Source organism: Myotis yumanensis, unplaced genomic scaffold (genome assembly GCF_028538775.1).
Source record: "Myotis yumanensis isolate MYYU_CA2020_CCGP unplaced genomic scaffold, mMyoYum1.0.hap1 SCAF_2, whole genome shotgun sequence".
NCBI classification, from domain to species: domain Eukaryota; kingdom Metazoa; phylum Chordata; class Mammalia; order Chiroptera; family Vespertilionidae; genus Myotis; species Myotis yumanensis.
Window position 1 is genome coordinate 158,931,531 of NW_027223753.1, and position 14,879 is coordinate 158,946,409.

The 14,879-nt window shown below is 40.6% G+C and overlaps 1 protein-coding gene across 2 annotated transcripts in view; it reads left to right on the forward strand.

Moving 5' to 3' along the window:
- The window catches only part of SLC15A2 (solute carrier family 15 member 2), a 30,278-nt gene extending 20,493 nt beyond the window's left edge, over window positions 1-9,785 (forward strand). For both annotated transcript variants that reach the window (XM_070406294.1, XM_070406295.1), the window contains 10 exons: window positions 629-717; window positions 1,867-1,948; window positions 2,736-2,870; window positions 3,322-3,486; window positions 3,642-3,688; window positions 5,256-5,366; window positions 6,000-6,096; window positions 6,670-6,816; window positions 7,421-7,525; window positions 7,862-9,785. In XM_070406294.1, the coding sequence (XP_070262395.1) occupies window positions 629-717; window positions 1,867-1,948; window positions 2,736-2,870; window positions 3,322-3,486; window positions 3,642-3,688; window positions 5,256-5,366; window positions 6,000-6,096; window positions 6,670-6,816; window positions 7,421-7,525; window positions 7,862-8,038 (1,155 nt within the window). In that variant the 3' untranslated portion in view covers window positions 8,039-9,785. The remainder of the gene's footprint in view (window positions 1-628; window positions 718-1,866; window positions 1,949-2,735; window positions 2,871-3,321; window positions 3,487-3,641; window positions 3,689-5,255; window positions 5,367-5,999; window positions 6,097-6,669; window positions 6,817-7,420; window positions 7,526-7,861) is intronic.
- Window positions 9,786-14,879: the final 5,094 nt, after the last annotated feature.

Sequence of the window (14,879 nt, forward strand, 5' to 3'; positions counted from 1 at the left end):
TGATGTTATTTTCCCTTGTATGCTGAAGAGTGCTAAGCATAGGGATGAACATATTCTCCTTCAGCTCCACACTTCTCTTTTACATCTTCTGTTAAGTAAGTAGCTCCTGACCAACTCCAGGGAGAGTAAGTTTTGAGCTCACAAGAAAAGTATAAGCATTGGACTTTTATCCCTGGCACAGTATAATGGAAATATTGTCAACGAAAGTAGAAGGCTTTGTTGTATGAGCAACGAAGTCAGAATCTCTGTTCATTGGTGACTCTTAGTTCTTTTTTTTAACTCTTTGTTCAAGAATCCCCAATTCTTTCTTCCATTTCTTCCGGCCTTAACATTTTCCTTTGGGCTGTGGAAATGGACATGACAAGTGAAAATGGGAACACCCAATTGATTGACAGAAAAACAAGGGACCAGTTTCACTCTGGTCCCTTGGGGTATCTGGAAACTAAGGTGCTATGCAAGGGAAATAGAGTCTTAGATGTAAACAGACTAAGAGATATAGAATCATTTTGTACTTTGTATGAGAAAAGTGTCTTTGGATGTGAGAAAATAGGCACAAAAGCAAATGAGAGCACATGCTCACACTCATGATAGGAGAACACTTGTAACTATCTTTACTATGGTGTTGCAGGTACTAAATCCCCTTCTGGTTCTTATCTTCATCCCATTGTTTGACCTTGTCATTTATCCTCTGGTCTCCAAGTGTGGAATCAACTTCTCGTAAGTGCTCATTATGCCTGTATTCCTCCAGACTGACTCAATCTTTGTCCCGTTTGATAAAGATTCAATGTCAGTAGTTTTCTACCTAGTGATGATTTGTTTTGGTTTTATAATTTTTTTTCTAGTTCTATTTACTCACGTTAGACTACACATCATGAATATCAGAGGATGGGAATTAGAACGAATTAATTCTTATTGTAGGGAGTCTAAGCCAGTACTGCTGTCTGAACTGTGCAATGTTGAAGGGGTATGTCTAAGTTTCATGGAAACTCAAGAGTATGTGAGAGGGGCCTCCTAAACCAACTTATTGCTTTGTTCTTGAATGTTGCCTCTTCAAAGAAGTCTAAAGCCTTTGATGACAATGAATCCCTTTAAATATCCTATTGTCCCTATAAAACAAGTAAGGGGGCCTGGTAAGAGTGGGGATAGAATTGTCCCTTTTTACTGCTTTCTCCCATAGAAGTGGTTGTTACTCTTTGATAAGTTTGACAGAGGAGTGTTTTAAGCCTCTTAATTCCCGATTTAATAGCAATTTCCATTTAATGACCACTTTACCAGATTCAAATGGCCTTTTATCATTTACTCATTCATTGAAGTGGGTTCAGCAACAAGCCATGCAAATGTAAAAGCACAAATCTTGCCCTCAAGAGGTTTACTGTTTAATGAGGAGGTGGAACATGTGCACATATAATTATTACACGAGGTAAAATATGTTAGTTGCCCTAATAAGGGAGCAAAGTGCCAGGGAAGGGTAGAGAAGTCTGCTGCCAGGGTCAAGAAAAACTTCTGAACAAGAGGAAAATGAAGTAATAATATATAGCGCCTGGCATATGGTGAATGTTCAATTAATCTGACAGCATACTATTCTTCTTGTTATTATGACATGATGGATAGAAAAAACATAAACAAAGATAGATGTGGGGAATGTGGTGTATTACAAAGAACAATTCATGGCGACTCAAGTAAAGGGAGAAGAAAAGATGTGTGAAGGGGAGTTCTAGGAAATACTTTGGAAAGTAATCGGGGCCAAATCAGGAAAGGTCTTTAATGGTAGGCCGGTGTGTGTGTGTGTGTGTGTGTGTGTGTGTGTGTATTTTATCCATTAAACTATAAAGTTTAGATATAAATGTCTCTCCCTCTTCTCTGCAGATCGCTTAGGAAAATGGCTGTTGGTATGATCCTAGCGTGCCTGGCATTTGCAGTTGTGGCAGTTGTAGAGACAAAAATTAATGTGAGTTCAATAATTTTTAAGCTCCATGAGTACAGGACCTTATCTATCTTGTTCACTCTTCTGATTCCCTGGGACCTAGCACAGTACCTGTTGTAAAGAAGGTGCATAACTCAAATGAGTAGGTACAGAGGTAGAGCAGCAATGAAAAGGAGACTCAGCTCCCACCTGAGTGATTCAGAATATATTGTCAAGGAATTTCCAAACACTTATATCAAGGTATCCAGCCATCTCTTTGGAAACACAAGCTTATATGATACCTTGCCAGATACTTACACATATACCCTTTGACAGATTGGATGGCCACTATTGGGGAATGATGTACGAGGCCACAGCTGAGTCAAAAAGTATGAAGGTTGTTACCTGACACCTGTGCTTGCTGCATTGAGCTGGTGTTTCCCCCTCTAGACTGACTTCAGAGTTTCCTAAGCCAAATGGTCTTTAGTGGGAGAAAACTGTGTTGTCCTGATTAGATGGACTAGGACAGTGGTCGGCAAACTCATTAGTCAACAGAGCCAAATATCAACAGTACAATGATTGAAATTTCTTTTGAGAGCCAAATTTTTTAAACTTAAACTATATAGGTAGGTACCTTGTTATTAACTTAATTAGGGTACTCCTAAGGCTTAGGAAGAGCCACACTCAAGGGGCCAAAGAGACGCATGTGGCTCGCAAGCCGCAGTTTGCCGACCACGGGACTAGGCTGTCAGAGATAGGACTGAGATATCTGTTCTCCTTGTATCCACAGGGTTGTTTATTAGTGATTCTAACATGTGTTCTCTGTCCTAAGGAAATGGCTCCACCCCAGCCAGGTTCCCAAGAGATTTTCCTACAAGTCTTGAATCTGGCAGATGATGAGGTGAAGGTGACAGTGGTGGGAGATGACAACAATTCTTTGTTGCCAGAGTCCATCAGATCTTTTCAGGTGAGATATGGACTTGAAAGAATTAGAAACACATTCTGATTATGCACCAAAGCAGCAGTATAATATAGTGGCTAACTACATTATGCATTTGTGGAGCATGCATTTGTGAAGTCAAACTGCCCCAGTCCGATTTCCAGTTCTGTCACTCCCTAGCTACAAGACCCTGAACAAGTTATTTTATCTCTAAATTTCAATTTAAGCATCTGTATAATGGCAATAATTTTAAAATCAGAAGTTATTGTAATGATAAGTATTATAATATGTAAATCCTATGATGAATATCCTTACTCATGAATATTTATGCATCTCTCTAATTACTCCTATGGTATATTCATAAAAATGGAATTATTAGCTTAACAGATAATGTTGAGGTTACTCGAATGGGAAGCTATGGGATTATGATGTCCAAAATGGGGTAGAAGGTGAGTGTGACAGGTTTTTCATTTTACAGAAAATGCCACACTATTCCAAACTTCACCTGAAGACAAAAAGCCAGGATTTTCACTTCCACCTGAAATATCACAATTTGTCTGTCTACACTGCGCATTCTGTGGAGGAGAAGAAGTGGTACAGTTTGATCATTCGAGAAGATGGGGAAAGTATTTCCAGCATGATGGTAAGTTGAGGAGTGGTCTTGGTTCCAAATTGTTATCTTAGAGTGTGATGACTGGCTCATCAATAGCTTACCAAGGATATGCCTAATGATAAATTTTTCTGATTATTGGTTCCCTGTTGTCAGCTGTAACTGATTTTTACTTTCCTTTATTTAAGGTGAAGGATTCGGAAAACATAACAACCAATGGGATGACAGCCGTGAGGTTTGGATGTCAAGGAAATCCCAGGCCACTCTGTTCTCATGAATCTTGGGCCTCTTCTGATCTGTGGGGCTTCGGATAATGAGGCCGAACATTCTACTTGTCTTGTGCAGGGATTTTCTCCTGGGATGTCAGGGGCATGGGTGTCAGAAGGCATTTTCCAGGACACAGAGCAGATAGGCTTGCTTTCCCATGTGGCATTCAAAGATGACCCTGTGTCTGTGTATGTCTCCTGTGCTCTGATGCATGCATTTCCTATTATCCACTTATCTTGTTCTCAGGAAAATAACTCAGTACTTTCCCCTCTCTGATGACCAGAGAGAAATTTAGAAGTAAGCAAGTAATGCTTCATTGTTGGTAGTTGAGCTTCTATTTTTACTGTGTTTTTAAAGTAAAGTATAGTTTTTATTTTAAACTTATAGAGGCATCTTGGTGTAGTAAAGGTGATAATTTGGAGTCAAAAGACTTGGTTGTGAATTCAGAAAAGTCTGAAGGTCTTGTCAGACAGCCTGGGACAGTTTCAGAGCTGGGGCACTGAAGAGGTCACCTGCTTTCTGTGGCAGGAATCTGACATGAAATGGACAGATGCACATGCGTATGGCCATCAAGATTACTAGTAGGTAGTTGTTGTTAAAAGTTGATAGGACTTTCCTGGGTTGGAGAGCCACAGGAACTTTCAGAAGGGATGGAAGGGGAAACTTCTAGATTAGCGCAGGATTATTTAAAAAATCCAGGAGTCAATTTAAGGATTCTAGAGGGAACCGCCCTTTTTATGCCATGGGCCAAAGACAAAAGCACAAGCTATCAAAATAGAAATGTACCCCAAACCCATACTTAGAGGCCTAGGTTCAGAAGACTAAAAAGATCATTCTAGAAGGGTCCAGGATTGTCTGCAGACTCCATAATAATGATGGATCTATTATGGGCTGGGAGTTTGAGTTTGCATAAGTCAAATCATTTATAAGAAGATAAAGTATCAGGTTTTTTTTCTTTATTGATTAAGGTATTACATATGTGTCCTTATTCCCCCACAGGCCCCCCCCCACTCCCCTGGTGTCTGTGTTCATTGGTTATGCTTATATGCATGCATACAAGTCCTTTGGTTGATCTCTCCCCCTTACCCCCACCCTCCCTTACCTTCCCTCTGAGGTTTGAGCATACTGGTATATATTTATATAATCATTTTTCTTAATGGAGTAGCAGTTGGTGAACCCCACCATTATAAGAGGGAAAGATATTGGATGCACCTAAGCTGGATTAGGGAGGAAACTCAGACTGCCATGGGATAGTATCCATCCAGCTAGAGATCAGGTGTGGGTATAGCAGATAGAAAGCTATTCCCTTAGGAATGAGAATGTTAGGGACAGCTAAGAAGACCATTGATACTTTTTACATTTGAGTTGATTCATTCCTTCAGTTAACAATACACATGATGTACCTTTTATGTACCAAGGCACTGTTCTAGGCACTGGGATATAATGGCAAACAAAAGAAAAATCCCCTTATCCTTTTATCATGTGTTGTTGCTTGGGAAGCTTTGTCTGATCTGTAACCATGTCTCTACCCTTAGGTTCCTTAACACTTTGCATAAAGAGGTCAACATCAACCTGGGTGCAGATATCTCACTTAATGTTGGTGAAGACTATGGTGTGTCTGCTTACAGAACTGTACAAACAGGAGAGTAAGTACACTCATTACCCTTTGAACATTTTACTTTTATCAACAAATTTTAAAATGCTTTCTTTGCATATAGGTGGCGGTATATCAAGATAGTGGGTATATCTTGGCTAATCTTGAGTATACACAGACTCCAGCTCTTTTTTGACCCTTGCCTCCTTCCCTTAGTCTCACCTTTCTCTACACAGGTATATTGAGATCATGATTGCTATGAAGTTAATAAGGCCCATCTCTGGGAGGTTTGCAAAGTTTATTATGGACTCCCACTTCTATCCTTTGCTGTTGTCTACTGGCACATCAGTACTTCAGGCTTATCCTTTTGGGTTCACCGTTTTATGCTGAGAAAAATTAATAAGACTTAAGAGTCTGGTGTCCATAAAAGAAGATGATTTGTGCCTTCTTTATTCAGGTTTAAGTTAAAAAAAAAAGATACCTGACAGATAATAAGGGGCTCAGACCAGGGGCAGAAAAATCTGGCCTGAAAATAATTTACTCCTTGAGAATTCTCTCTTTAAGAGAAATGGGTGATTTTGCTGCTCGATTCACCATCAATAAAGAGATGAGATCACTCTTGTGATAATGGGGGTGCTTTTCTAAGCTGTGATGTTTATTCTAACCTAACCTCCTCCTGTTCCAGATACTCTGCAGTACATTGTAAAACAGAAGATGATGACTTTTCGCTGAATTTGGGTCTACTAAACTTTGGTGCAGCTTATCTGTTTGTTATTACTAATGTAAGTAGCTCATGGCTACCCCTGCACTCTCCTACCATGTAGCTGTATCTATGACTGTGTCTATCCTGGAATCCAAAGAAGAAGATTTCGTAGCAAGATAGGATCACATACTTATTTCTAGTGTAAGATGATAGGTTCTAGTGACTTTATGTCTGAGGTCTCCATATGGGACATAAAAAGCGATATCATTGGTAGCAGGCACAGGATCTGGGAAAATGGAAGAACTAATTTATTTTGAGTAATTGCTATGAGGTGACATGGTCTCCTTCAGTCTCATTATGGCCCTAAGAAAACAAAGATTATTTGTCATTTTGACATATAATAACAAAATATTTTGCCATTTAAGGACTATATTAATGTCAATATCCTAAGTCAGGCTAGTGAGTGCAGTGTTACCAAAAGAAATTAAAAAAATAACAACAACACCTGAAACTGTAGAAATTGCTCAATCTCTTGAAGGTAGTAAAAGGATAAAAATATAAAGATGGGATGGACATAAGATCATAGAATGCTGTAGGTAAGGAATATTTACTTGGGACTACTGACAAACCAATTTCTTCTTTCCTTACTAAGAGCACCCATCAGGGTCCCCAGGTTTGGAAGACAGAAGACATTCCGGCCAACAAAATATCTATTGCATGGCAGCTACCACAATATGTGCTGGTGACAGCTGGGGAGGTCATGCTCTCTGTCACAGGACTTGAATTTTCTTATTCTCAGGTAGGTTTTTGCAGGTGGGAAATGAAGGTGGAGATAGGGCTTAGAAGATGGTGAATTATTTTCCTGGCACTGCCTGAAATAGATATGTGACCTGGCCAAGACCTTCATATATTTTGGCTTTAGATTCCTTATACATGATCCTAAACAGAGAGTCATCTTGATTCCCATGATCATGGAAGTACAGCATAGTAGTCTATGGTATTTGATATCTAGGAAAAGATACTTAAAAATTAAGAATAAGGGCTGTGGAGTCAAACTGCCTATGTTCAAATTTTGGCTGCACAACCCTTTGTGTAATCTTGAGCAAGTGAATAATCATTTCTCTAGTGTTATTTTTTATGTATAAAATAAGAATATTAATAGAACTTATCTCCTAGGGTTGTAATGAAGATTATATAATATGAGTTAAAATATTTGATTAATAAGAGCTCCATTCTGTTATTACTATTAACATAATTAATACCCCTTGAGTCAATGTGATAGCTGAACTCAGTGGGAAAAGTTGAATCTGGAAACTTTTGTGGAAGAAGTTTTCTGGATAGATGCATGGGGCATGAGAGTAGTGTAGGGATTTCGTTTACTGACAAACTTGTGTCCTCTCTAGGCTCCCTCTAGCATGAAATCTGTACTCCAGGCAGCCTGGTTGTTGACAATTGGAGTTGGCAATTTCATTGTGCTTACTGTGGCACAGTTCAGCGACTTGGTACAGGTATGGATCCAAGAGAAAGAGGAGCTTGTAATCTACCCAAGGTTTCCCCTTCAAATTCCTCTTTTTCCTCCTCCTCCATCCCTCTGTCTTCCACATTCCCCATGATAGACGAGTTGGACGCACACAGACCTTGCTAGAAAAATAGACATATGTAAGTATCAGTAATGTCCACCATATACCCATGTGAGGAAAGGTGAGTGAGCCCAGTCTTCTCCTAGCCAACCTCTGTCTAAATGGCAAGCCTGGGTCAATCTGCTCCTCCATTCTCGCCCTTTGAAGATCCCTTTAGTTTTAGATTTCACCATATTTTTTTCTTATATATATTTCTTCCTGCAGTGGGTCGAATTCACTTTGTTTTCCTGTCTCCTGCTGCTGGTCTGCCTGATCTTCTCCATCATGGGCTACTACTATGTTCCTCTAAAGTCAGAGGATATTCAGGAACCAGCAGCTAAGAAGATTCCCCATATCCAAGAGAACACAATAAACCTGGAGACCAAGAACACAAAGCTCTAATGACTCCTGGGACTCTGCCCAGTTCCAGATTCCTGACTCTGGTCTTGGCCATCACTGAACTTCAAGCATTTTTTCCTTCCATTTGGTTAGGGGAGTGAGGTGGCATCATATATGAGCTGGTCTCCTCCACTTTTCTTCCATGATAGAGGCAGTTCTGTATTTTCCAGTCCTTTAAAGAGTGAGGCCCCGAGACTCTATGTCTTCCCATTTATCAGTGAACTCAGTAAACCATGTGTTGTGTTGGTGAAACTGGCCTGGGTCTCCAAATGGCCAAGAAAACACAAATGTATAATTGATATTTGTCTCTGTGCATATGCAAAATTATGTGGGAATTCCTTTACCTGCTATTTAGAACAGAAGACCCAACTTTTTGAGGTGCTGATTTAGGGGCAAAATTGCAGAATAAGAGAGAACTGGTATTTCAAGTTTCTTCATTAGCAATGCAATTGAATTATTCACAAGGACCTCAAGAATTGGTATATCTGGTGTGATCTGGTCTAGGGTCTGGCTTATCAACTATCCAAGTGTGATAAAACCTTAGTAAATTTTTCAGTACAGACTGACATTTTATTAACACAGGAGAAAATACATCTTTCTTATAATTACACTATTTTATCTACCAATCCAAACATCCTTTTCTCAGCACTGATAGATCTTTGGAAATCAAATTAAAGATAATACACACTGGTACATCTGGTTCTGGGAAACAGGAATGGGTATAAATTGTGAAAATCCTGACGAATCCCTCTTCTGTAGTGCACATTCTTCTTAGTGACTACAATGCTTCAGCTCTGGCTTATGTCCTGTGAACAATTGTATAGACACTAATTATAATTTTGAAACCCTGTCCTTTCAATGTTGTTGGGTCAGCATTTTCTCATTATTACATCATGTCTTACTTATTGCAACAAATATTTAATAACAGCAATCTTTTTATGAATCCATCTTCCTTTTGTTTTATTCCCTTCAGCCTCAAATAAGTGGCTTCATTTTTTTAGATTTTTTTTTTATTGTCTAAAGTTTTACATATGTCTCCTTTTCCCCCAATTTAAGTGGCTTCATTTTGATAATTTTTCTTATCTTACTTTCCTCACAATTTTTAAATACCATTTTTTCACTTAGGCCTGGGAATTTCTTTCTTATTAAAAAGTTATATTAATACTATAGTTTTGAGTTTCTAAAATGGTGATGCTCAAATGGAGGGGAATGGTTCCATATGAGGATCCTAGAACAATCTGAAGGTTTTTTGTTTGTTTGTTTCTGTGTCAATGAAAAGGTGAGAAACATTACCTTGCACACAATAAATGAATCCTTGGACAGGAATGGGAATGTCATTATGATGTATTGCTAGGGAAAAAAGTTCAGAACCACTGGACGAGAGAGCCTCATTTTCATTGGTTTTGCTCCATTATTGTCATTTAGAACTGCGTTCCATCTCACACTAAACATAACAAGTAAGAGAAGTTGCTCCAGTTTCCCAAACATCATATACTTAAGTTTTAGTGTCCAAGGTTTCAGAAGTACTGAAGTGACAGCACACCACCCAGTTTCCCCAGATGCTGTGTCTTGATGTGAACCAGAGCAGCTTTAACTCAATCTGGTCAATGAAATATTGTTTGAAGAGATGTTAACAGTGCTCGGTGAATAAAAGTTTGTATAGACAAATATATTTGGGGAATGGGGCATATTATATCTTTTTCTTAACATTTGCATATTAAAGATTCTGAGAAATCTTGCAGCAAAAACACTTTGTATAGCCTAACATGGTATAGTGTTCTGCAGAACACTAGTTTAGGGAATTCTTACATATACCCAACTACAGCTTCTTCTCTGAAACCGCCTCCCACCTTGGTTCTTTTCTTTCTAGCTCACAAGAATAAGCGTAACCCCCTCTTTCACGTTGCAGACTGTTTGCTATTTGTCGAGAGCTTTCACCTCTCCTCCCCAATCATCAAGTAAGTATTCATCAGGCTAAAGATTCTCAGTTTCTTCAGCTGCTCCTCACAGGCCGTAGTCTCTCCTTGCACTACCCCGTGTTTCCTCTTCTGAAAAATATCTTTTGTCTGAAATGCACCAGTAGATCTGAATCCCTCTTAATATGTGATACCTAGAGCCAAATACAACATTCCAGAAGTGGTGTGACTAGAAGAACTAGGATCAGCCTTTCTCCAAACAATACACATCTATTAATACAGGTAACATTAGATGTTTGGGGCAACTACATCACAATGAAGGCTTATATTCTAACCATGTGACTGGCTAACATCTCCAGTTTTTTAAGAGAGCTATTGTTTATCCAAATACTCGTGTGAGTTCTACTATATGCCATCCACTAAGTTAGGTACTGGAAAAACAAAGATGAATAATCTACCTTACCTGTGTGCAAACTTACCTCACTTACCTTGACTGACTGTCAAGACTACAGAGAGTGCAAAGGTCTTGAAGAAGTAATGGCATATTGAGGAAGAGCAAGAAGGACACTATAATAGGACTGGATTCTCCCTACTCAAATCCTTCTCCTAGAGAAAATCTCCAGCCACAACCCAGAAAAGGGGAAGTCCTAGATACTAAGTAACCCTGTCATCCTTAGAGTTTGGACCAAGGGAGGACTTTGGCAAAGTGGGTCCATCAGAGTTCCTCAAGAATTTAGAATTGAGACAAAGGTTCAAAGAGTTAGGGCACTTTAACTGAAAGGTGTGTAGATTGTTGAGGGTAGGGGTGCTGAAACCATGGCAACTTTGTATAAGCAAAAGTTACACTGGGTCGAAATTATAATCCTGTAACACAAGGTGGTCAGCAGAAAAGACAGATGAGCAAATACAGAGAGAAAAGCGGAACTGATTAAAAGAACGACACACCAAAAAAAGAGCAATAGAAAGAGATAAAAACAGACAAGAGGACAGACATTCAGGGAAAAGTGAGGAAGATAAAGGGACAGGATATCAAATGGGAAAGAATGGGACTCAAGAATTGCGATGGTCACCCTAGAAGGATTCAGATGACTCCAAGTATCTGCTAACTCAAACACCACAGAGCCTCTGTTACAGCAAAAGAAGCCTCTTACCCTCCCTGGCTGATGATGAGCCTGCCTTGCTTAAAGACCCTGTAGTGATCCCATTTGAGGTGCTTTCCTGCCAAGTGAGCACCAATTCTCCTCATGCCCTGCTCCACTCTCCTTCATTGCCTCCATATCTATAACTGTAGACAAATCCTAAAACATCCATGGGGCCAATTGCCAAGTCTAATTGGGGAGCAAGAGGGCTGCATGGCAAGAATTACAAAATTGCACTAGTATTTATCAGCAAGAACCTGAGGAATATACATGGAACTGAATTATGAGTGTACTAGACCAGAGATGGAAGAATATAAACTTCAGTTTATTATTATATAGGTGCACTTCACAGAGATTCTGGACTCAATGTGCTGTCACGTGCAGTTGGTAGAGTCCTAATTATTTTCTCTTTTTGTTGTTGGTAGACTAAAAATTGGATTCACTTCTGGCCTACGCTGAGTTGAGATGCCTGTGGAGCAGCTCTATTATAAGACATAGATCTGGGCTAATGATTTGGCAGGACAGTCAATGGACATGAAAGGGATAAAATGAGAATTGGTAACAGGTTGTTCTGGAGAAAGAGTTATGTGAAGGGATCTCTCAGAATGAACTCATAGTGTCAGAATATTTGTGTCCTATGTAGCTGCTCACCAAAGGGCCTTTGCTTCACAGAAAGTTTTCTTTATCCAGATAAACATAAGGACCCTCTTACTTGTAGAGGAAGGAATAGAAAGATTTAGGGAGATGAGAAGTTAGAGATTTGTTATGTATTACCTGCTTAGCCATCCCAGCTCCGAGGACATGCCTGTCATAATGATAGTGGGGAAGGGCACATAATAAGAATAGAGACACAATTGTTTAATAAGTATTCACTTCACTAACTATAGATAAGAAGTTTCGTACAGACCCTGGGAAACTGGAGGATGACACAATGATTGTAAAATGATAAGATGCCTCAATGGGTCCATTACTCAGAAAAGAAATACATTTTCAGAACTGACCAAGGACAGGACACACTTTGATTTGGTTGCTATGCCAAGACACTGACACCTCCCTTCCCCGAAAGAGTTTGCCTCAGGAATGCTGACCATTTTCTGGTCCCAGGAAAAGGCTGAGCTATTTGTAACATCATAGAAGATCAGCTACCTTGTTATCAGACTTAGAGCTCCTGAAGGCCGGGCTGTAGACCCTCCCCTCCCCTTTCCCTGTCACACTTGTAGCTCAAAGCTGCACTACCTATATAAAACCCTAATATGCAAATCGACCAAACAGCAGAATGACTGGCAGAACAACCAGTCGCCATGACATGCACTGACCACCAGGGGGCAGATGCTCAGTGCAGGAGCTGCCCCCTGGTGGTCAGTGCGCTCCCACAGTGGGAGCACCATTCAGCCAGAAGCCGGGCTCACTCACAGCTGGTGAGCACAGTGGTGGTGGCAGGAACCCCTCCTGCCTATGCGGTAGCACTAAGGCACCACCATGATGCAAATGTAGGTTCACTTGAAGTTGTCCCAAAGGCTTCTTACACTACCTTCATATTTTTGGATTCCTTTTTCTTTTTGCTCTTCTGGTTGAGTGTTCTTTGCTTTCCAAATCATTGATTTGATTCTTGGCCTCCTCAAGTCTATTGTTGATTCTCTGTAAATTATTCTTCATTTCAGTTAGTGTATTCTTCATTTCTGATTGGTCCTTTTTCATGTTTTTGATGTTCCTTGAAATTCGCACTAAGTCCCTTGAAGCTCTCATTGATCCTTGAACATCCTTATAACCATTGTTTTGAACTCTGTACATAGTGGTTTGCTTGCTTCCATTTCATTTAATTCTTTTTCTGGAGAATTTCTTCTGCTCTTCCATTTGTAACATTTCTGTGTGCATTTTGGCTGTTTCCCTGTGGTTTTTTCTATGTATTAGATAGAATTTCTATGTCTCCTGGAATTGGTAGAGTAGCCTTGTGTAGTAGGTGTCCTGTAGGGCCCAGTGGCTCAGCCTTCCCAGTCACCTGAGTGCAGCCTCATGTACACCCCTGTGTGGGCTGTGTGCACTATCTTGTAGTTGAGCCTTGATTGCTGTTGGCATCACTGGGAGGAATTGACCCGCCAGGCCAATTGGCTCTGAGGACCAGCTGCGACTACAGTGGAAGAGCTGCTGTGCAGGAGACACCCCTATGGAGCAGGACTTACTTCAGTGCGGCTTTGGTGTTCACTGAATCTGTCCCTTTAGTGTGTCACTAGTGGATGTATAGAGTTGTAATCTGGAATGGTCTGAAGCTATCTACCAGATGCACTGGCTCTGGGGCCCCCTGGGGATGAAAAGTCATCCCCCTGTGCCATGCTTAGGGCCACCCATCAGGAGTTACAGAGTGATCTGCAGATGACTGCTACTTGTGTTGGGCTTGGAAGTGCTCAGGAGAGGCCAAGCCATGAAGCAGGGCAGGCTGCTGCTAGTGCTGAGCCTGGGACCTCTTATTGAGTGGTATTGGACATGCTGATGCCAGCTGCTGCTTGTTTGAGAGATTTTAGGAAAGTCTAAGCCTGAACCAGGAAACACCATTCATATGGATAAGACACTGCAAACAGCTTGGGTGGGCCTGCAAATTGGATGGGTGGGGTCTCAGGGAATCACCAGGGCAGAGCAAACAGTGTGAGCCTGGTTGATGGAGACTCAGATATGGCGCCTTCCAGTGAGCTCTGCAATGAGGGAGGTCTCAGCCTAGGAACAATGACCTCTGCAAGCATTCCTTTTTCAGAGAAAGCCGCCCGAGTTCTTGCTCTGATGCCAGACAATCCAGTTCCTCCCCATATGTCCCTGGATTCCCCCAAGCCACTTCCCCAATGCTGGAGTTCAGAGGAAGCGAGTCCAAGGAAGTTCATGTATTGGCCCTTTAAGAGGAACTGCCTGAGTTTCTAGGAACTGTGTCATTCAGCCATAATCCCACTGGTTTTTACAGCCCAAAGTTACGGGGGCTTCTCTTCCCAGCACTGGGAACATGGACTTAGGGGTCTGGTTTGGGTTGGAACCCCTTGCTCCTCATGGGAGGTCTCTGTATCCTAGATATCCCTCCTGATTAAGAACACACCACATGTGGGTGTCGGACCAGCCCATTCCATGCCTCTGTCCCTCCTACAAGTCTTAATGTGCTTTCTTCTTTAATTCTATAGCTGTAGGGCTTCCATTCAGCCATATTTCAGGCGGTCCTAAGTGATGGTTGTTCTGTATTTTAGTTGTAAAATGTTTTTTAAATAAATGTTTATTGATTTCAGAGAGGAAGGGAGAAGGAGAGAGAGATAGAAACATCAATGATGAAAGAGAATCATTGACCGGCTGCCTCCTACACAACCCTGATTGGGAATCAAGCTGCAACCTGGGCATATGCCCTGACTGGGAATCAAACCGTGACTTCCTGGTTCATAGGTCGACACTCAACCACTGAGTCACACTGGCTGGACTTTAATTGTAATTTTGATGTGGTTGTAGGAGGCAGTGAGTACCACGTTTACCTACACTACTTTATTGGCTCTTGACCAGGTCACTAAATTTCAAAGTAAGAAATCTTCAAGTATTCAGGCAGAATAAATGAATATTTAAATATTTAACCAGTTATTGAATTTCAGTGTGCATGAGAAACTCCGAAATGATTTGTTAAAATATTATTGGATTCTATGCCCAACATTTCTAACTTAGTAGCTGTAAAATGGGGCCTGAGAATTTGCATCATAACAAATTCCCAGGTGATATTGATGCTGCTGATCCAGGGACCATACTTTAAGAATCACTGATCTATAGAGAAGT